The sequence below is a fragment of the Erinaceus europaeus genome, chromosome 5 (genome assembly GCF_950295315.1).
Source record: "Erinaceus europaeus chromosome 5, mEriEur2.1, whole genome shotgun sequence".
Taxonomy (NCBI): Eukaryota; Metazoa; Chordata; class Mammalia; order Eulipotyphla; family Erinaceidae; genus Erinaceus; species Erinaceus europaeus.
The window spans coordinates 131,914,601-131,935,863 of NC_080166.1; the positions used below are offsets into that span (position 1 = coordinate 131,914,601).

At 45.4% G+C, this 21,263-nt stretch overlaps 1 protein-coding gene across 3 annotated transcripts in view; it reads left to right on the forward strand.

The window, feature by feature from the left end:
* The first annotated feature begins 45 nt into the window (after positions 1-45).
* LOC103128931 (basic immunoglobulin-like variable motif-containing protein) overlaps positions 46-21,263 on the forward strand; it is a 90,706-nt gene continuing 69,488 nt past the window's right edge. Inside the window, exons 1-4 of one of the 3 annotated variants that reach the window (XM_060191846.1) lie at positions 46-419; positions 2,223-2,446; positions 8,444-9,040; positions 14,309-14,435. In XM_060191846.1, the coding sequence (XP_060047829.1) occupies positions 8,566-9,040; positions 14,309-14,435 (602 nt within the window). In that variant the 5' untranslated portion in view covers positions 46-419; positions 2,223-2,446; positions 8,444-8,565. The remainder of the gene's footprint in view (positions 420-2,222; positions 2,447-8,443; positions 9,041-14,308; positions 14,436-21,263) is intronic. The other 2 variants (XM_060191844.1, XM_060191845.1) reach the window with 2 other exon arrangements.

The window sequence follows — 21,263 nt, forward strand, 5'->3', positions numbered from 1 at the left end:
CTGCCAACCCCCCGCCCCCTTCCTCCTGGCTCCTGCGTTGACTTTGCGGCCACCGCTTTGCAAAGTGTGTGTGTGTCCGTGTGTGTGTGTGTGTGTGTGTGTGTGTGTGTGTGTGCGTGTGTGTGTGTTGGGGGGCAGCTCCACGCTGCAGATGCCCGGCCGGGGGGCGCGCGTATCTGGGGGCGCAGCGCGGGCGTGTGGTGGTCCTTGTGGCCAGGCCCCCCCGCTCCTGCAGAAGGCGGGGACCCCGGCCTCCAGGCGCCCAGCTGCTCTCTGAGCCCCGGGGGCTTCCATGGGACGCGTATCGCCAGCCCCAGGGTGACTGGAGGCGCGACCCGGGCCGCGGTGACCCCGAGTCGGGTGCAGGGGGAGGGGGGGTTGCTGCTGCGATCCGACCCCCCTGGAGAGACAGGACGCAGGTACCCGGGGCGCTGGGCAGGGGTGGAGGGAGCAGGGGTCTACACCGGGCACCCCGGGGCGCCCAGGCCCACCCAGCCTGACGGGCTGCAGAGGGTCCGGGCCTTTCCAAGTGTGTGTGTGTGGGTGGGGGGGTGTTGCAGGGGAGACCCCATCACCCTGGAAAAAGTGAGGTGAGGACCCAGGGGTGCGCCCTAGGGGAAACAATTTGGAGGCACCCCCAGTGGGGACCCCGGCAGTGGGGGCGCTCGTCTCCAATCTTGGGGTGCACGGTGCCGGTCCCTGCGCGTCTACACCGCGACCACCCGGGGGCTCGGGCTGTACCCACCAAGGGGCCTGACAGCTCGGGATTGGATCTAAGAAAGACCCCTCCCCAGCCTTGCTCTCTCCTTTGCCAAGCACCCTGGAAACCAGATATTCTGCAAAGGCAAAACAGACCTGGCTCTGGTCAAGGTGGCGAGGAGGTTGTTTTTTATTAATTTTTCTCTCCTCCCCTCCCCTCCCCCTCCCCCTCTCCCTCTCCCTCGCAGTGGTCACTATGAATGAAACACCCTGTGCCATCAAAAGCTGGCACCCGGGACTCCCCTGTCATCCCGGGGCGCCCCCACTGAACGCGCCCCTGAAGCCCCCTTGCGAGGAGCACCCTGAGCGCCCCTGGGGCCGGGCAGGGAGGAGGCGGTCACCCCCAGGCCTCTGCCGGCTCCCCCTGGCGGGGATCTCGGGCTTCTGGCGGAGGAGCGAAAGGAGGAAGGCTGGAGGAGGGGTCTGGGGGGTCTAGCAGAGCTTTCAGGGGAAGCTTCTTCCTCCCAGCTGCCAGCTTGGCAGGGTCCCGCTTGTGCCGCTGTCGCTGGGGTCTCAGCGGTCTGGGAGCTTTGCTGGAGGCGACCCTACTGCTGGTCCCCAGGGAGCTGTCCAGGTCTGACCGTGGAAGGGGACTGATGGGTGAGGGGTGAGCCTGGGAACGGGTCCCTGAAGACAGGGGCTTAGAGGCAAGGGCTTGGGGACAAAGGTCTGGAGATAGGAGCTTTGGAATAGGAGTCTGGGGGTAGGGGCCTGGGGACAGGGTTCTGGGGACAAGGGCCTGAGGTCAGGGTCTGGGGACAGGGACCTAGAGACAGGGGTCTATCTAGGGACAGGGGACATTCGTTGATATTTTTGATCATCACCGAAATTTCACCACTCTGGGATGACTTTTTCAGATAAAGACACACACACACACACACACACACACACACACACACACACACACACACACACACACACACTGGAATGACTTTTTCAGATAAAGACACAGACACACACACTGGAATGACTTTTTCAGTTAAAGACACACATACACACACACACTAGAATGACTTTTTCAGATAAAGACACACATACACAGACACACACACACACTGGAATGACTTTTTCAGATAAAGACACACACACACACACACACACTCTGGAATGACTTTTTCAGATAAAGACACACACACACACACAGAGACCACACACACACACACACACACACACACACTCTGGAATGACTTTTTCAGATAAAGACACACACACACACAGACCACACACACACACACACACACACTCTGTAATGACTTTTTCAGATAAAGACACACACACAGACCACACACACACACACACACACACACACACACACACACAGATCACAGTACTAAAACTTCCCTCAATGCAGTGGGAGGTCGGGTTTGAAAGAAGGCCACATCCAAGGCAAAGCATTGCACTGTCCAAGTGAGCTATTGTGCTAACCCACAAGTATCTCTTAGCTATTTATTCGTTTATTTTAGAAAAGTCTGTGTCCGTGGCTAATGACTCCTGGCGGCAGCAGGGCTCTTGCAACTGGCCATTTTTGTACGGTTTTGATTGTGCACAAGGAATGCTGCTGGTGGCAGTGACTGTGGTTTCAGGAAGACACTATTCAACTGAGCCGTAAGGCCTGCGCTCATCCTCCCTGATAAATGTCAAGCCGGTGGGGCCTACTTAGCTGGCTGAAGGAGCAGAGTCTATCCAGGTGAGCTCCAGGGAGGAGCAAATTGGCCAGAAGTCTAGCTGCGATTCCTCAGGGTACTCCTGGGCTTCATCCCGGTCTTTCATTTATTGATTTTCACACAGAGACAGAGAGTGAAAGAGACCACAGCACTGAAGCCTCCTCCAGGGCAGGGAGGGTTGGACTAGGACCTGGCTTTACAGCAATGCCTGCTCACGTGATTAGGCCCTAGCCTCTGGGGATGAGGTGTCCAGGGACGCTGAGCCCCGGGGTTAGTTGTAGTCACCAGGATCATCAAAGCTGCGGATGATTAACACTCACCAGATGTGTACACACTGTGTGCAGATGTGGAGGAAGTAGAATTCCAGTCTGTATGTGGGGTGGCCAGGCCAGGTCTGGAGGAGCAAAGAAAGCATCCCCCCAGAAAGTGACCTTGCACTGATGTCGATCAGATGAACAAACTGGAGTAGGCAGATCAAGGAGGGTGAGAGTGTTTTGATAATAGATATAAGATAATAGGAGTATAGTTATTTTTTAAAAAAGATTTTATTTATTCATGAGCAATGAGAGGAGAGAGAGAAAGAACCAGGTATCACTCTGGTACATGTGCTGCAGGGGATTGAACCCAGGACCTCATGCTTGAGAGTCCAAAGCCTTATCCACTGCACCACCACCTCCTGGACCACAGGAGTATAGTTCTACAACCACTCCCACCAGCATAGTTCTGTGTCCCCCTCCCCTCTCACCCAATGATTACTACCATAGTTCTCCCAAGGTTATAGTTATGGGTTGGTTATATAAAGATATATATTTTTTCTTTTTTCACGTTCACATGTTTCAGTTGTCTGCATTCCACTAAGGAGCGAAATCATCCCATAATTGTCCTTCCTTTTTCCTTTTTTTCTCTCAGATAAGTGAAATAGACTTCTTCAGATGTTTCCCAGAATCTCTTCCCTCTCAGTGATGGTGCGAAAACAAAGGTTCCACGTCACACAAGTTCCAGGTCCTGGTGGAACTGGGGCTCAGAGCCCTCTGGTCATGTTCCCCTAACACTTTGCCTCTCTGGGAGTATGGACCAAAAAAAAATGTTTTTTTTTTATTAGTTTTATTTACTGGATAGAGACAGCCAGAAATCGAGAGGGAGGGGATGGTAGAGAGGAAGAAAGACAGAGACACCTGCAGCACAACTTCACCACTTGCAAAGCTTTTCCCCTGCAGGTGGGGACCGGAGGCTCGAACTGGGATCCTTGCGCATTGTAACGTGCGCAGAACCAGGTGCGCCACCACCTGGCCCCCCTGGGCCAAAATTTTTTATGGGGTGCAGAAGGTGGGAGTTCTGGCTTTTGTAATTGCTTCTCTGCTGAACATTGGATGTTGGCTGGTTGACCCAGATCCCTAGTCCCACAGGAAACTTTTTATTAAACTTGAAGAAGGAAATTCTGGCAAAGCAGAAGCTCAGTTTGACTGAAGAGATAGTGCAGGGGCTGGATAGTGGTACAACTGATTGAGTGCACATGTTGCAATGCACAAGGACCCAAGTTCAAGGCCCCAGTCCCCACCTACAGGGGAGAAGTTTAGCAAGGAGTGGAGCAGGGTCTCTCTCTCTCTCTCTCTCTCTCTCTCTCTCTCTCTCTTCCTTCCCTCTCCCTCTCTCCCTCTCTGTCTGTGTCTCCAGGGTTATCACTGAGGCTTGGTGCCTGTACTATGAGTCCACTGCTCCTGGCAGCCATTTCCCTCCTCCCCCATTTTATTGGATAGAACAGAGAGAAATTGAGAGAGGAAGGGGAGATAGAGAAAGAGAGACACCTGTAGACCTGTTTCACCCTCGTGAAGCATCCCCTTTGCAGGTAGGGAGCTGGGGGCTCGAACCTGGATCATTGCTCCGGTCCTTATGGTTTGTACTATGTGCACTTAACCGGGTGTGCCACCCCCAGCCCCCTCTTTCTCCCTCTCTGTCTCCTCTTTCCCTCTTGACACCTGGCTGTCTCTAGCCAATAAATAAATATACTAAAAACATTTTAAAAGAGATAATACACACGCCCAGCCTCCCAGTTAATGCTCGTCTCTACCCCCCACACGGGCTGGTAGAGAAAGGTGGGAGGCTGGTGGATGAGGGGCAGAAGACGCACGTCTAGCTCATGTGCTAAGAGCCAGGCAAGCCAACTCCTTAGAAAATGTGGGCCCACCTTCCACCTTCAGCACCCCATACTGATCTTGGGTCCATGCTCCCAGAAGGATAAAGAACAGGGAAGCTGGGAGTGGTAGCACAGCGGGTTAAGCATGTGTGGCGTAAAGTGCAAGGACCGGCATAAGGATCCTTGTTGGAGCCCCCCCCCCACCGCTCCCCACCTGCAGGGGAGTCGCTTTACAGGTGGTGAAGCAGGTCTGCAGGTGTCTATCTTTCTCTCCCCCTCTCTGTCATCCCCTCCTCTCTCCATTTCTCTCTGTCCTATCCAACAACAACGACATCAACAATAACTACAACATTAAAACAATAAGGGCAACAAAAGGGAATAAATAAATATTTTTTAAAAAGAACAGGGACGCTTTCAAGGGATGGGATGGGATATGGAGTTCTGGTGGTGGGAATTGTGTGGAATTGTACCCCTCTTATCCTATGGTCTTGTCAATATTTCCATTTTATAAATAAATAAATGTGGGGCCAGGGCAGAGGTAGATAGCGTAATGGTTATGCAAAGAGACTTTCATGCCTGAGGCTCTGTAGTAACAGGTTCAATCCCCTGCACCGCCATAAGCCAGAGATGAGTGGTGCTCTGGTTTAAAAAAAAAAAAAATTAAAAAGCAAAGAAAACGTGGACCTAGAATAGTCTGTACAGCCTTGGGTACCAAGCTTCTCCACCTCTTCGTCCTCCATCATCACCACCACACCAGGAGAAGAGGAGGTATAAAACTCCCCGTCAAGAGGTCTAAGCCTTCTTGACCAAAAAGAAAAGACAGATTTCCATGTGAAACCGTGGGAGGCTCCCTCATTAGTGATGAAGCTTACCGGCCAACCCTCTGTCCTGCAAGTACCTAGGAACTCTGCAACTGTTACTGAAAGATCACTTCCTCAAGGTGGGAATAGAGAGCTCATGTTCCTTTAAGATAAAGAAGGAAGGGGGTCGGTAGCGCAGCGGGTTAAGCGCACATGGCCTGAAGCACAAGGACCAGTGTAAGGATCCAGGTTCGAGCTCCTGGCTCCCCACCTGCAGGGGAGTTGCTTCGCAACTGGTCTTCAGGTGTCTGTCTTTCTCTCCCCCTCTTTGTCTTCCCCTCCTGTCTCCATTTCTCTCTGTCCTATCCAACAATAATGACATCAACAACAACAATAACCACAACAATGACAAAAACAAAAACAAGGGCAGTAAAAGGGAAAAAATAGCCCCGAGGAGCAGTGGACTCCAGCAATAACCCTGGAGGCAAACAAACAAACAAACAAACAAACAAAAAAACAAGATAAATAAAGAGCTCAGTCGGGGAAAGAGGAGAATTGCATGCCCAAGGTTCCTGCATTGATTCTCAGCATGATTCTCAGCATGTCCCAGAACTGTGGGCTGGTTTCTCTCTGTTCTGCAAACATAATAAATACAATAAATCTTAAAAAGTTAAAAAATCTTAAAAAGTTAGAGAAGACAGTGGTGGACATGGCGTGATGCATGCAGTACTCTGGTCTCTCTTTTATTTTATTTTTTTAAATTTATTTGTTATTGGATAGAGACAGAAACTGGGAGGGGGGAGAGAGACAGAGGGACACCTGCAGCCCTGCTTCATCATTTGTGAAGCTTTCCCCCTGCAGGTGGGGACCAGAGGCTTGAACCTGTGTCCTTGAGCACCGTGATGTGTAAGCTTAATCAGGTGTGCCACCACCTGGCTCCCTGATACTCTTGTCTCTTTATCAAATAGATAATTTTTTTTTTTTTTTTTTTTGACAAACGGAAGGGAATTGGAAGCTTTTCTAGGTTTCATGGTCTGTTGTGTGAACCTGATTCCTTAATCACACTCAAGACACCACCTAGCCCCTCTGGAGTTTTAGTGACTTATAATTCACACACCACAGGGTCCCTCTATTTAGGATACACAGTCAGTAGCTTTTAGTATATTCATAGTGATGTGCTTTATCATAACCAGTGACAGAACCTTTCTAGAACCCTCCAGAAGAAATCTTTGTAGGCCTTAGCCCCCAGGTAATTGCAATTCTGCTTGCCATCCTTAGGGATTTTTTTAAAAAAATATTTATTTATTCATTCCCCTTTGTTGCCCTTGTTTTATTGTTGTAGTTAATATTGATGTCATTGTTGTTGGATAGGACAGAGAGAAATGGAGAGAGGAGGGGAAGACAGAGAGGGGGAGAGAAAGATAGACACCTGAAGATAATGCTTCACCACCTGTGAAGCGACTCCCCTGCAGGTGGGGAGCCGGGGGCTCAAACCGGGATCCTTATGCCGGTCCTTGCGCTTCGCTCCATGTGTGCTTAACCTGCTGCGCTACCCTGCCCGACTCCCCTTTATGGATTTATTATCTAGTTCTTGTGACTGGCTTCGGCCACCTAGCAGAATGTTTCCTAGAGTTGGCCATGTCGGCCTTTCACTTTCATGGCCAATAGTCCGTTGTGTAGACTTGCACCATTCTTTTACGCACCTGTCAACTGACAGGCTTTTTGGTTTGCACTTTTTGGCTGTGATGAGCCCTGCTTCTATGGGCATTTGTGCTCATATATGACTTCATTCTGCTGGGATTTTTCTAGGTGAGTGAAATTGCTGAGTCCATTTGTTAACTGTGTTTCAATTTTTTGAGGCACTGTTCCAAAGTGACCGGACCAGTTTACATTTTCCAACTGCAATGTTCAAGGGGTTTATCTAACCCTTCCTCTATGCACTTCCCTCCCTCTACTCTCTGTTCTCTGTGACTCTGGCCACTCTGTTGGGTGTGCGGTGCTGTCTCTTTACATATCTGATTTGCATTTCTGTGATGACATGTGACGCTGTGTGACTTTGTGTGCTTATAATTTCTCTGTCATCTTTGAAACGTGATTGAGTATTCGGTTACTTGGCCCATGTTGATATTAGGTTATGTGTCTTTTATTTTATTTTTGGATATTTATTTATTATTTATTCTTTTATTTTATTTATTATTGGATAGAGACAGAAATTGAGAGGGGAGGGGGAGATAGAGAGGTCGAGGGACACCTGCAGCTCTATTTTACCACTCTTGAAGCTTCCCCCCTGCAGGTGGGGACTAGGGGCTTGAACCTGGGTCCTCGTGCATTGTAATGTGAGTGCTTAACCACTGCTTGGCCCTTTGTGTCTTATTCGAATGTATGATTAAAGAAGAAGAGATTAGGGAGTCGGGTGGTAGGTAGCACAGCAGGTTAAGCGCACGTGGCACAAAGCGCAAGGACCGGCCTAAGGATCCCAGTTCCATTCCCGGCTCCCCACCTGCAGGGGAGTCGCTTCACAGGTGGTGAAGCAGGTCTGCAGGTGTCTGTCTTTCTCTCCCCCATCTGTCTTTCCCTCCTCTCTCCATTTCTTTCTGTCCTATCCCACAACAATGACATCAGTAACTACAACAATAAAATGACAAGGGCAACAAAAGGGAATAAATAAGTAAATATTTTTAAAAATGTCTTTTAAAAAAAAGAAGAGGTTGATAAGACAGATGGCTGCTTGTAAAATAGCCATGTGTTGGGGGCTGGACAGTGGTGCACCTGGTTAAGCACGCATGTTAGCATGCTCAGGGACTAGCGTTCAAGTCCCTTCTCCCTACCTGGAGGGGAGGAGATTCCTCTCCCTCTTTCTTTCACTCTTTCTCTCTCTCCCTCTCTCTCTTTCTCTCTGCCCTTCTCAGTTTCTCTCTGACCTAATTAAATATTTATTTTAAAAAAACCACCTCTCTGTAAACTTTAAAGTAAACAAATAAGTAAACATGTATTGAATGAGGCTCTGTGAACTACCCAGTGCGTTTAGGGCTTCCAGTGGTGTCAGGCGGACTGCTGATCTTTCTTTCTCCTCCTCCTCTTCTCAGGAGTCCATTTGACACCTCGAAAGACTTTGCAGGATGCTGTAAGCCGCTGCCACCATTGTTTTTCAAGCCCCAGAAAGAGCAGTAGCTTCCTCCTGCTAGGAGATCTCGGACAGGTGCGTTCAATGCCTAACGTGGCAGAAGGAGACAGAAGTCATTCTGGAAATGAGGAGCACGTGTCCGACAGCAGGTCCCCGGAGGAGAGTCTGCCAGGGGCCCTGCAGTCTTTCTGCTCACGTACCTCGGGAGCACCCTTGGGTTTCAAGGGAGATAATCACTATCCCTGGAGCTGCCCAGTGACCCACACCCGGGAGAAGATCTACGCTGTCTGCTCAGACTATGCTTTTCTCAACCAGGCCACCTCCATCTACAAAACCCCTGCCCCAAACCACTCCCCTTGCCTCCCCGAGGGCCCGTCTTTGTCAGCTGGAAGTAACTCCTCCAGGTACGTGGGCCTCCCCTCCAGCGCAGCCGACATCATCTACAATGAGGAGAACAGTTTGGAGAACTTATCCGACAGCCTGGGCAAGCTCCCGCTGGCATGGGAGATTGATAAATCCGAATTCGATGATGTGACCACAAATCTGAAACACAAGTCAGGTAAGGAGGGTGCGGGAAAGCCCGCCTCTGGAAAATCATAAGCAGACAAGTAATAAAGCATTGTCCTTTTTTATTACTTTTGTGTTCTTTTTTTTGTCTCCAGGGTTATTGCTGGGGCTCGGTGCCTGCACTATGAATCCACTACTCCTGGAGGCCGTTTTCCCCATTTTGTTGCCCTTACTGTTATCCTTGTTGTTGTCATTATTATTATTGTTGTTGTCATTGCTGTTGTTGTTGTTGTTGGATAGGATAGAGAAATGGAGAGAGGAGGGGAAGACAGGGGGAGAGAAAGATAGACACCTGCAGACCTGCTTCACTGCTTGTGAGGTGATTCTCCTGCGGGTGGGGAGCTGGGGGCTCGAACCGGGATCCTTGCCGCTGGTCCTTGCTCTTCACACCATATGCTCTTAACCTGCTGCATTATGCCTGACTGCCGCGTTGTCCTTTTTAATGCAGCACAGGGGCGTGAACCCAGGGCCTTGTTGCCTGCCTGATCCTGAGCTGTCTCCCAGGCCCAGTTTTCTTTCTTTTTTTTTTTTTAATATTTACTTTATTTATTTATTCCCTTTTGTTGCCCTTGTTGTTTTCTTGTTGTAGTTATTATTGTTGTTGTCGTTGTTGGATAGGACAGAGAGAAATGGAGAGAGGGAGGGGAAGACAGAGAGGAGGAGAGAAAGATAGACACCTGCAGACCTGCTTCACCACCTGTGAAGCGACTCCCCTGCAGGTGGGGAACCGGGGTTCGAACCGGGATCCTTATGCCGGTCCTTGTGCTTTGCGCCACCTGCGCTTAGCCCGCTGCACTACTGCCCGACTCCCGCAGGCCCAGTTTTCATGTATTATTAATATATATATTACTATAGCATGCTTATTTTGGGGGGGAAAACACAAAGGAAGATGTGTTGTGAATAATTTGGCTAGATAGGGAAAGGAAATATTTTACAGGGTGAGACAAAGCAAAAACTATAGGATAAGAGGAATTTTCATTATCATATTGTTTCATATATATTTAATAGTGGTTTACTAATGATTAATAAGATTGTAAGATAACAGGAGTATAATTCCACACAGTTCCCACCACCAGAGGTCCGTATCCCATCCCCCACATTGGAAGCTTCCCTATTCTTTATCCCTCTGGGAGTATGGACCAAAGATGTTTATGGGGTGCAGGAGGTGGGAGGTCTGGCTCCTGTAATTGCTTCTCCTCTGGACATGGGCATTGACAGGTGGATCCATACCCTCAGGCAAGCCCAGTTTTTTGTTTTTTTTTTTGGTTTAATAATTATAGGCGGGCAGGGGTAGATAGCATAATGACTATGCAAAACAGATTCTCTTGCCTGAGGGTCCATAGTTCCAGGTTCAGTTCCCCTCACTGACTTAAGCCAGGGCTGAAAAAAAAAAAAAAAAGAATGACAAGACCATAAGAGAGGTACAATTCCTTTCACTAGAGGTCCGTATCCCCTCTACTGGGAGCTTCCCTATTTATTTTATTTATTTATCCCTCTGGGAGTATGGACCAAAATTCTTTATGGGGAACAGAGGGTGGGAGTTCTGGCTTCAGTAATTGCTTCTGCACTGGACATGGGCCTTGGCAGGTGGATCCACACCCCCAGCCTGTCTCTATCTTTCCCTAATGGGGCAGGGCTCTGGTGGAGGTGAGGTTCCAGGACACATTGTTGAGGGTGTCTGCCCAGAAGAAATGAGTCTTTCACTCATTTTTCTGAGTGTGAGAGAGACAGAGTGGAGAGACAGAGAGAGGTGAGACACCAAGGTACTTAAAGTGTCCTTGAACAGAAGCTAAGTGTATTACTGTATATACATCTAGTAGGTCAAAGTGGTGTGAAATGTTCATATCTTCCGTCTTTACTTAATTTCTGTCGTATTCTGTCAACTACTGAAACTGGGGTATTAGAAATAATCTCTAATCTTGAAACTGTCTTTTCTTTCTTTTTTTTTTTTTCCTCCTGTTGTTGGGGCTTGGTGCCGGCACTATGAATCTACCACTCCTGGTCCCCCCTTCTCCCCCTCAATAGGAGAGAGAGAAATTGAGGGGGAAGGGTAAAGAGAGAGAGAGGCAGAGAAACATAGACACCTATGGACCTATTTCACTGCTAACGAGGCAACCCCTCTGTAGGTGGGGAGCTGGGGCCTTGAACCGGGATACTTGTCTGGGTCCTTGAGTTTCGTGCTATGTGTGCTTAACCTGTTGTGCCACTGCCTGACTCCCTAAGCTGTCTTTTCTTAAGAAGTTGTCTTCTCTCTGCTTAATCCTGTTTTTGTTTCCATGTGAATCTGAAGGTGTGTTACCAGGTGCACATACATTTAGGATTTTAATTTCTTGACGAATCAGCATTTTAAAAATCATTGTGGAATGTCCCTTATTACTTCTGCAGCAGGAAAGATCTCCCTCCTTAATTTTCTTTCTTTTTTTTAAACATTTTTCTTTTTTTTTAGTTTTTTAAAAATATTTATTTATTCTCTTTTGTTGTTTTATTGTTGTTGTCATTGTTGGATAGGACAGAGAGAAATGGAGAGAGGAGGGCAAGACAGAGAGGAGGAGAGAAAGACACCTACAGACCTGCTTCATCGATTGTGAAGTGACTCCCCTGCAGGTGGGGAGCCCAGGGCTTGAACCGGGATCTTAACACTGGTGCTTGCGCTTTGCGTCACGCGCACTTAACCCGCTGCGCTACCGCCCAACCCCCTCCTCCTTACTTTTATTCCTTCCTTCCATCCTTCCTTTTTTAAAAATTCCTTCCAGGGTTATCACTAGGCTCAGTACTGGCACTACGAATCCCCCACTTCCAGTGGCCATTTTTTTCTTTTTTTTTTTTCTTCCTATTATGTTTGCTAGGACAGAAGAAATTGAGGCGGACGTGGGAGATAGAGAAGAAGAGAGTGTGGTCTGGGGCGGTGGCACAGTAGATAAAGCACTGGGTTCTCAGGCATGAGGTCCTGAGTTTGATCCCCAACAGCACATGTGCCAGACAGTGAGTGATGTCTGGCTCTTTCTCTCTCTCTTCCTATACTCATTAAGAAATAAAATAAAATAAAATAAAATAAAATAAAGACATCTGCAGGTAGGCAGGAAGTTCCCTGGCATTTTTTCGTGTTCTGAAAACTACTTTGATTCAAATGTAGTTGCTCTGTTTTTCTTTTTTTTTCTTTTTTGCCTCCAGGGTTATTGCTGGGCTTGGTGCCTGCACCATGAATCCACTGCTCCTGGAGGCCATTTTCCCCCCTTTTTGTTGCCCTTGTTGTAGCCTCGTTGTGGTTATTATTATTGCCATTGTTGATGTTGTTCGTTGTTGGATAGGACAGAGAGAAATGGAGAGAGGAGGGGAAGACAGAGAGGGGGAGAGAAAGACAGACACCTGCAGACCTGCTTCACCACCTGTAAAGCGACTCCCCTGCAGGTGGGGAGCCGGGGGCTCGAACCAGGATCCTTACGCTGGTCCTCACGCTTGGCGCCACATAAGCTTAACCCACCGTGCAACCGCCCGACCCCCTCTGTTTTTCATTTGACCAGTGTTTTCATGAAAGATCTCCCCCATTTGTACTTGACATAAAAAAAAAACACCTCACTAATAAGCATAGGACATTCACACTCAGAAAGGAGCCTTTGTTTTCTCCCCTAGCTCCTGGTACGAGAGCCATATTTTAATAGCACACATAATAACACGCCTGGCTGCCTCCTTCTTCATCCACTCTGTGGCCTCTGTAGGCCTGGAAATACTTTTAGCCTTCACACCATCACATTATTGGATCTGATGCTTTCACTTTCTTCTTAGAGTGATGCTAATGCGGTTTTATTGTTTTCTGGAAGGGATTTATTTTTCTGGAAGGTGGCCTAGTTGGATATTGTAGTGTTGGTGATTTGATTTTCTAGACAGTTCCTAAGGACACTGGGATTGATTCTTTTACTCACTGAGTGAGTGACTAGCTCAGGAATTGGAATACAAGCATCTGGTAAGAAATCACGTTTACAATTGTTTAAATCTGTTCATTTTTTTGGTTGGTTATCTTCATTTATTCATTGGATAGAGACAGAGAGAAATTAAGAGGGGACAGGGAGACAGAGGCACCTGCAGACCTGCTCCACCACTCCTGAAGTTTTCCCCCGTAGGAGGGGACCGGGGGCTTGAACCCAGGTCCTAGCACACTGTAATGTGTGCACCACTACCTGGCCCCTTTACGTTTGTTCTTATCTCCCTTTCTTCTCTTTAAGGCAAGGATATATTCTTGAGGACATGTTTGTAAATATTTTAACTTACCTGTTTTTTCTTTTCTTTTTTTTTTTACGGCATTGGGGAATGAATTTCAGTGCAGAGTCAGGGCCTCCTGGTTCAAGGTTTTTTTTTTTTTTTTCTATTTAGAGAGAGAAGTGCCTGCAGAACCCCAGTGTTCCACGTGGCCTCTTAAAAAAAATTATTGGGAGTCAGGCGGTAGCGCAGGGGGTTAAGCGTACATGGTGCAAAGCCCAAGGACCAGCATAAGGATCCTGGTTTGAGCCCCCTGGCTCCCCAGCTGCAAGGGAGTCGCTTCACAGGCGGTGAAGCAGGACTGCAGGTGTCTGTCTTTCCCCCTCTCTGTCTTCCCCTCCTCTCTCCATTTCTCTCTGTCCTACCCATTAATGACATCAATAACAACAACAACAACTACAACAACAATGAAAAACAACAAGGGCAACAAAAGGGAAAAATAAATAAATATGAAAAGTAAAAATAAAACAATTTTGTTTAAAAAAATTATGTATCTTTATTTATTTATTATTGGATAGAGATAAAGAGAAATTGAGAGGGGAAGGTGAGATAGAGAGGGAAAGAGACAGAGAGACATCTGCAGCCCTGCTTCACCACTTGTGAAACTTTCACCCCTGAAGGTAGGAACCAGGGATTTGAACCCAGGTCCTTCCGTGCTGTGATGTGTGAGCTCAAGCAGGTGAGCCACCGCTTGGCCCCTTTTTTCTTTTTTGAGTGAGCAGGAGACAGGTGGGCAGTGGGTGAAGAGTGACAGCACTGCTCCACTATTCATGAGGCTTCCCTGCTGCAGGTGGGACCAGGAGGCCTTGGAGCCAGGTCTTCACACAGGGTAACAGATGTGCTTAACCTTGTGCACCACCACCTGGCCCGGCCCCTCTGTCAATATTTTTAAAACTTATGGCAAGTTTCTTTTGTATTATTGTGACTTAACTAATTGTATCGCTCTGGCAGTTCACTTCCTCATAAAGATTTTTGTTTGTTTGTTTTTCCTGCTCTTGTATTCTAGGCAGTGCCAAAAAACAGATTTCCAAGAAAAAGGCTTCCGATAAGAAAGGGAAACATCAGAGAGAGTGGACTCAGCACTCCCCGGTTGAAGATATCAAACAGCGGAAAGTTCTAGACCTCAGGCGATGGTAATCAGTGCTTCCTTTGCCACCTCCCTTCTGTCCTACTCAGTAACATGGACGGAGAGGGGGTCAGGTGGTAGCGCAGCGGGTTAAGCGCACATGGTGTGAAGCACAAGGACCGGCGTAAGGATCCCGGTTCGAGCCCCCGACTCCCCACCTGCAGGGGGGGGTCGCTTCACAGGCGGTGAAGCAGGTCTGCAGGTGTCTGTCTTTCTCTCCTCCTCACTGTCTTCCCCTCCTCTGTCCTATCCAACAACCATGACAGCAATAACAACAACAATAATAATAACAACCACAATGATAAACGACAAGGGCAACAAAAAGAGGGGGGAATGGCCTCCAGGAGCAGTGGATTCATGGTGCAGGCACCGAGCCCAGTGATAACCCTGGAGGAAAAAATAAAAATAAAATAAAATGAACAGTGTGATTCCTTGGGACCTAATGCCCAGACTCAGTTCCAGTTTCCAAGATTCTTCTGGAGATGTCTTCATCCCGAATTATTTGCCACGGAACCTAAGTGTGAACACACAGGGTGTTTACTTCTGAGTCCCTGATCTTTTTTTTTTTTTTTTTTTTTTGCCTCCAGGGTTATCGCTGAGGCTCAGTGCCTGCACCGTGAATCCACTGCTCCTGGAGGCTATTTTTTTCCCTTTTGTTGCCCTTTTTTTTTTTTTTGCCTTATGGTTATTATTATTGTTGTTCATGTCATTGTTGGATAGGACAGAGAGAAATCAAGAGAGGAGGGAAGACGGGGGCGAGAGAGACAGATACCTGCAGACCTGCTTCACCACCTGTAAAGCAACTCCCCTGCATGTGGGAACTGGGGACTTGAACCTGGGTTTTTTTTTTTAATTTATTTCTTTATTGGGGAATTAATGTTCTACATTCAACAGTAAATACAATAGTTTGCACATGCATAACATTCCCCAGTTTCCCATTTAACAATACAACCCCCACTATGTCATTTATCATCCTTCATGGACCTGTATTCTCCCCACCCACCCACCCCAGAGTCTTTTACTTGGGTGCGATATGCCAATTCCATTTCAGGTTCTACTTGTCTTTTCTTTTCTGATCTTGTTTTTCAACTTCGGCCTGAGAGTGAGATCATCCCATATTCATCCTTCTGTTTCTGACTTAGTTCACTCAACATGATTTTTCAAGGTCCATCCAAGATCGGCTGAAATCGGTGAAGTCACCATTTTTTATAGCTGAGTAGTATTCCATTGTGTATATAGACCACAACTTTCTCAGCCACTCATCTGTTGTTGGACACCTGGGTTGTTTCCAGGTTTTGGCTATTACAAATTGTGCTGCCAAGAACATATGTGTACACAGATCTTTTTGGATGGATGTGTTAGGTTCCTTAGGATCTATCCCCAGGAGGGGAATTGCAGGGTCATAGGGTAGGTCCATTTCTAGCCTTCTGAGAGTTTTCCAGACTGTTCTCCACAGAGGTTGGACCAATTTGCATTCCCACCAGCAGTGTAGGAGGTTTCCTTTGACCCCACACCCTCTCCAGCATTTGCTGCTGTTACCTTTTCTGATGTATGACATTCTCACAGGAGTGAAGTGATATTTCATTGTTGTCTTTATTTGCATTTCTCTGACAATCAGAGACTTGGAGCATTTTTTCATGTGTTTCTCAGCCTTTTGGATCTCTTCTGTGGTGAATATTCTGTCCAAGTCCTCCCCCCATTTTTGGATGGGGTTATTTGTTGTCTTGTTGTTGAGTCTGGCAAGCTCTTTATATATGTTGGTTATTAAACTCTTATCTGATGTATGGCATGTAAAGATCTTCTCCCATTCTGTGAGGGGTCTCTTGGTTTGGGTAGTGGTTTCTTTTGCTGTGAAGAAGCTTTTTAATTTGATGTAGTCTCATAGGTTTATACTTGCCTTAGTCTTCTTTGTAATTGGATTCGTTTCATTGAAAATGTCTTTAAAATTTATGTGGAAAAGAGTTCTGCCAATATTTTCCTCTAAGTATTTGATAGTTTGTGGTCTAACATCCAAGTCCTTGATCAACTTGGAATTTACTTTTGTATTCGGTGAAATACAGTGATTCAGTTTCATTCTTCTGCATGTTTCAACCCATTGTTTCCAACACCATTTGTTGAAGAGACTCTGCTTTCCCCATGTAATAGTCTGGGCCCCTTTGTCAAAGATTAGATGTCCATAGGTGTGGGGCCTCATTTCTGGGCTCTCAATTCTATTCCACTGGTCAGTGTGTCTATTCATGTTCCAGTACCAAGAAGTTTTGATGACAGCGGCCCTATAATATAGTTTGAGATTGGGAGTGTGATGCCTCCGGTTCTGTTCTGTTTTTTCAAGATTGTTTTGGCAATTCTAGGTCTTTTCTGGTTCCAGATAAACATTTGTAGCATTTTTTCTATTCTCCTAAAAAATGTGCTTGGGATCTTGATGGGGATAGCATTAAATTTGTAGATGGCTCTGGGTAATGTATTCATTTTGATGATGTTAATTCTTCCAACCCATGAACATGGAATATCTTTCCACTTCTTTGTGTCTTTCTCAATTTCTTTGAGTAGTGACTCATAATTTTCAGTATACAAGTCTTTCACTTCCTTGGTTAGATTTACTCCTAGATATTTTATTATTTTTGTTGCTATAGTAAAAGGAATTGATTTCTGGATTTCAATTTCTTCTAACTTAGTGTTTGCATAGAGGAATGCCACTGACTTTTGAATGTTAATTTTGTAGCCTGAAACCTTACTGTATTGCCTGATGATTTCCAAAAGCTTCTTGCTGGATTCCTTAGGATTTTCCATGTATACTATCATGTCATCTGCAGATAAGGAGAATTTGACTTCTTCTCTTCCAATCTGTATCCCTTTAATTCCTTGCTCCTGCCTGATTGCTATGGCAAGAACTTCCAACACTATGTTGAATAGTAATGGTGATAGTGAGCAGCCCTGTCTAGTACCTGATCTGAGGGGAAATGCTTCTAGTTTTTCACCATTGAGTATGATGTTGGCTGTAGGTTTGCTATCTATAGACTCCACTATCTTCAGGAATTTTCCATCTATTCCCATTTTTTGTAGTGTTTTGATCATAAAGGGATGTTGTATTTTGTCAAAGGTTTTCTCTGCATCTACTGATATGACCATGTGGTTTTTGGTCTTGCTTTTGTTGATGTGGTGGATCACATTGATTGATTTGTGTATATTAAACCAACCTTGCATGCCTGGGATAAACCCCACTTGGTCATGATGAACAATCTTTTTGATATACTGCTGTATCCGGTTGGCTAGAATTTTGTTTAATATTTTCGCATCTATGTTCATCAGAGATATTGGTCTGTAGTTTTCTTTTTTGGTAGTGTCCCTGTCTGCTTTTGGTATCAGGGTGACGTTGGCTTCATAGAAGCTGGCAGGGAGTATTCCAGTGTCTTCAATCTTCTGGAAAACTTTAAAAAGTAGAGGTATTAGTTCTTCTTTTAAGGTTTTGTAGAATTCATTTGTAAAACCGTCTGGTCCAGGACTTTTATTTTGGGGGAGATTTTTGATAACTGTTTCAATTTCATTAGCTGTGATGGGCCTGTTCATGTTATCCACTTCCTCTTTACTTAGTTTTGGAAGTTGGTAGGTATCTAGGAAATCGTCCATTTCTTCCAGGTTCTCTAGCTTGGTGGCATATAGTTGTTCATAGAAGCCTCGCATGATATGTTGAATTTCTGCAGTGTCTGTTGTGATATCTCCTCTTTCATTTACTATCCGATTTATTTGGGTCTTCTCCCTTTTTTGTTTTGTGAGTCTGGCTAAAGGTTTGTCGATTTTGTTTACTCTTTCGAAGAACCAACATTTACTTTCGTTGATCTTTTGCATGGTTTTCCTATTCTCAATGTTATTTATTTCTGCCCTAACTTTAGTGATTTCTGACCTTCTCATTGCTTTAGGGTTCCTTTGTTGTTCTTCTTCTAGGTCTTTAAGATGTACAATCAGGCTATTTATTTGTGCCTTTTCTTGTTTCCTAATGTGTGCTTGTATAGCTATGAACTTCCCTCTTAGGACTGCTTTAGCTGTGTCCCGAATATTTTGAGAGCTTGTGTCTTCATTTTCATTGAACTCTCGAAACACTTTGATTTCTTGCTTGATTTCCTCTTTGACCCAGAAGTTGTTAAGAAGTGTACTGTTGAGCTTCCACATTTTGGGACTGTTACTAATCTTTTGTTGATTGTTAAGTGTTAGTTTAATTCCACTGTGGTCTGAGAAGATGCTTGGGATGATTTCAATGCTCTTGAATTGGCTGATGCTGTCTTTGTGGCCTAACATATGGTCTATCCTTGAGAATGACCCATGTGGATTTGAGTAAAATGTGTATTCCAGTTTCTTGGGATGAATGACTCTGAAAATGTCCTATAGTTCTAGTTTATCTATCTCTTCCTTTAGCTCCCTTATGTCTTTACTGATTTTCTTCCTGGATGATCTGTCAAGTTGAGAGAGTGGGGTGTTGAAGTCCCCTACTATGATTGTGTTACTGTTAATATATTGCTGTAGCTCTTTCAGTAGAAGTTTGATGTATTTAGATGGCTTCTCATTGGGTGCACAGATGTTAATAATTGTTACGTCCTCTTGATTGACTGATCCTCTGAGCATTAAGTAGTGTCCATTCCTATCTTTTTTAATCTTATCTATTTTAAAGTCTATCATGTCAGATATGAGAATAGCTGTTCCTGCCCTTTTTTGTGGGCCATTGGCTTGTATGATAGTTTTCCATCCTTTCACTTTAAGTCTGTGTTTGTCTTGTTGAGTTAGGTGGGTTTCCTGTAGACAGCATATTGTTGGGTTGTGTTTTCTGATCCATCTTCCTACTCTGTGTCTTTTAATAGGTGAATTCAGGCCATTGACATTTATTGATATCAAAGATTGAAGATATTTTAACGCCATTCTTGTAGAGTTTTAGAGTGTTTTGATATATGTCCTATTTGTGGTGGTCTGATTGTTTATAGGAGACCTTTCAGAACTTCTTTCAGGGCAGGCTTGGTGATAGTGGATTCCTTCAACTGTTGCTTGTCTGAGAAGGTTTTGATGCCTCCATCTAGTCTGAATGACAGTCTAGCAGGATATAGTATTCTTGGCTGAAAGCCTTTCTCATTGAGCACTCGATAGATATCTTGCCATTCTCTTCTGGCCTGTAGTGTTTGTATGGAGAAGTCTGCTGCTAATCTTATGGGTTTTCCTTTGTAGGTGACTCTTTGTTTTTCTCTTGCAGCCTTCAGGATCCTTTATCTTTATTCCTTTCCATTCTAAGTATGATATGTCTTGGTGTCTTTAGGTCTGGGTTAATTCTGTTTGGGACCCTCTGGGCTTCTTGAATCTTTATGTCTTTGATGTTGTCTAGACTAGAGAAGTTTTCAGCTATTATGGCCTGGAAAATGCTTTCTTCCTCTCCTTCTCTTTCTTCCTCTGGTATGCCAATAATGCGTATATTGTTTCTTTTGAAGTCATCCCATAGGACTCTGTTGTTGTTTTCAGCATCTCTTAATCTCTTTTTGAGATCTCTTACTTCTTTTTTAGTTGTCTCTAATTCATCCTCAATCTTGCTAATTCTGTCTTCAGCCTCATAGATTCTATTCTCTCTGCCCTCTACTGTTTTCTGGAGTTCATCTATTTTGTTGCCCTGCTCTGATACTGTTTTAGCTTGTTCAGCTAGTTGCATTCTTAGCTCAGTGATTTCAGCTTTCAGCTCTCTAATAACCATGAGATAATTAGTATTTTCTTCCATATTCTCATTTGTGGTTCCTGCATTTCTGATTACAATTTTTTCAAATTCTTTACTCACTCCTGTTATTATTTCCTTAGCTAATGTTTGGATGTTAAACTCGTTATTTTGTGCTTCACCCTCTGGAGGACTTTTAGCTGGACTCTTGTCCTGGTTCGATTCTCCAATATTTTTTCTTGTTGTTTTAACCATTTTATATATTATGTTATGAGTTCCCTTTATCAGTACTTTTCAAATTATTGATCACTATTGCCTGGATTGACTTGTGTCTAAGTAAGTTAATTAAAGGGTTCACAGTGGGGGAAGTTAACAGTTGTTTCAATAGTATTTAAATCTCTGAGTTGGAGCTCAGTGGTTTAAAAGCCTCTTTTTTTTTCTTCCCTGTAGGCTATGGGAACCTGAGGGCTTTTAAACTATCAATAGGCTTCAGCTTAATCACTGACTCCTGACGAAGAGATAAAGCAGGGTGTGGCAGAGATAATCCAGTGGTTATGCAAAGAGGCTTTCACAGCCCCTCAGCTATGTCACAGGTCTTCTCCTGAGTTTCCCGGTTAGATCTCTGTCCCCTGGTGTCCCTCCCTGTTGCTGCTCCAGATTCTGAGGGTAGTAGCAATGGAGACTCAGAGGTGCACTTGGTGAGTCTCTGGGGAGTCCTCTCCTCCCTTCAGCTGTCCCCTTGTTGGTGGAGCAGACTGGAGGTGGTGTCTCCACTGATAAACTGCTGAACTGTTAGCAGTCACTTAATCTCTCCTTAGGCTCCTCTCTCCTCTCTGTCACCAGCCACGCGTGTTTGTACTCACGGGTGATTTACTGGGTTCCTGTGGTCATTCTAGTCCTGTCTTGTTTCGGTCCCGGGTGGTCTCCTCTGGTGTTCCTAGCTGATCCGGCAGAGGAGAGACTGAACCTGGGTTCTTGTGCATAATAAAATATGCACGTAACCAGATGTGCCACCACCCAGCCCCCAACTATTGTTATTTTTTCTTTTAAATTTTTTATATTTATTTATTTTCCATTTTGTTGCCCTTGTTTTTTTATTGTTGTTGTAGTTATTATTGTTGTTGTTGTTGTTAGATAGGACAGAGAGAAATGGAG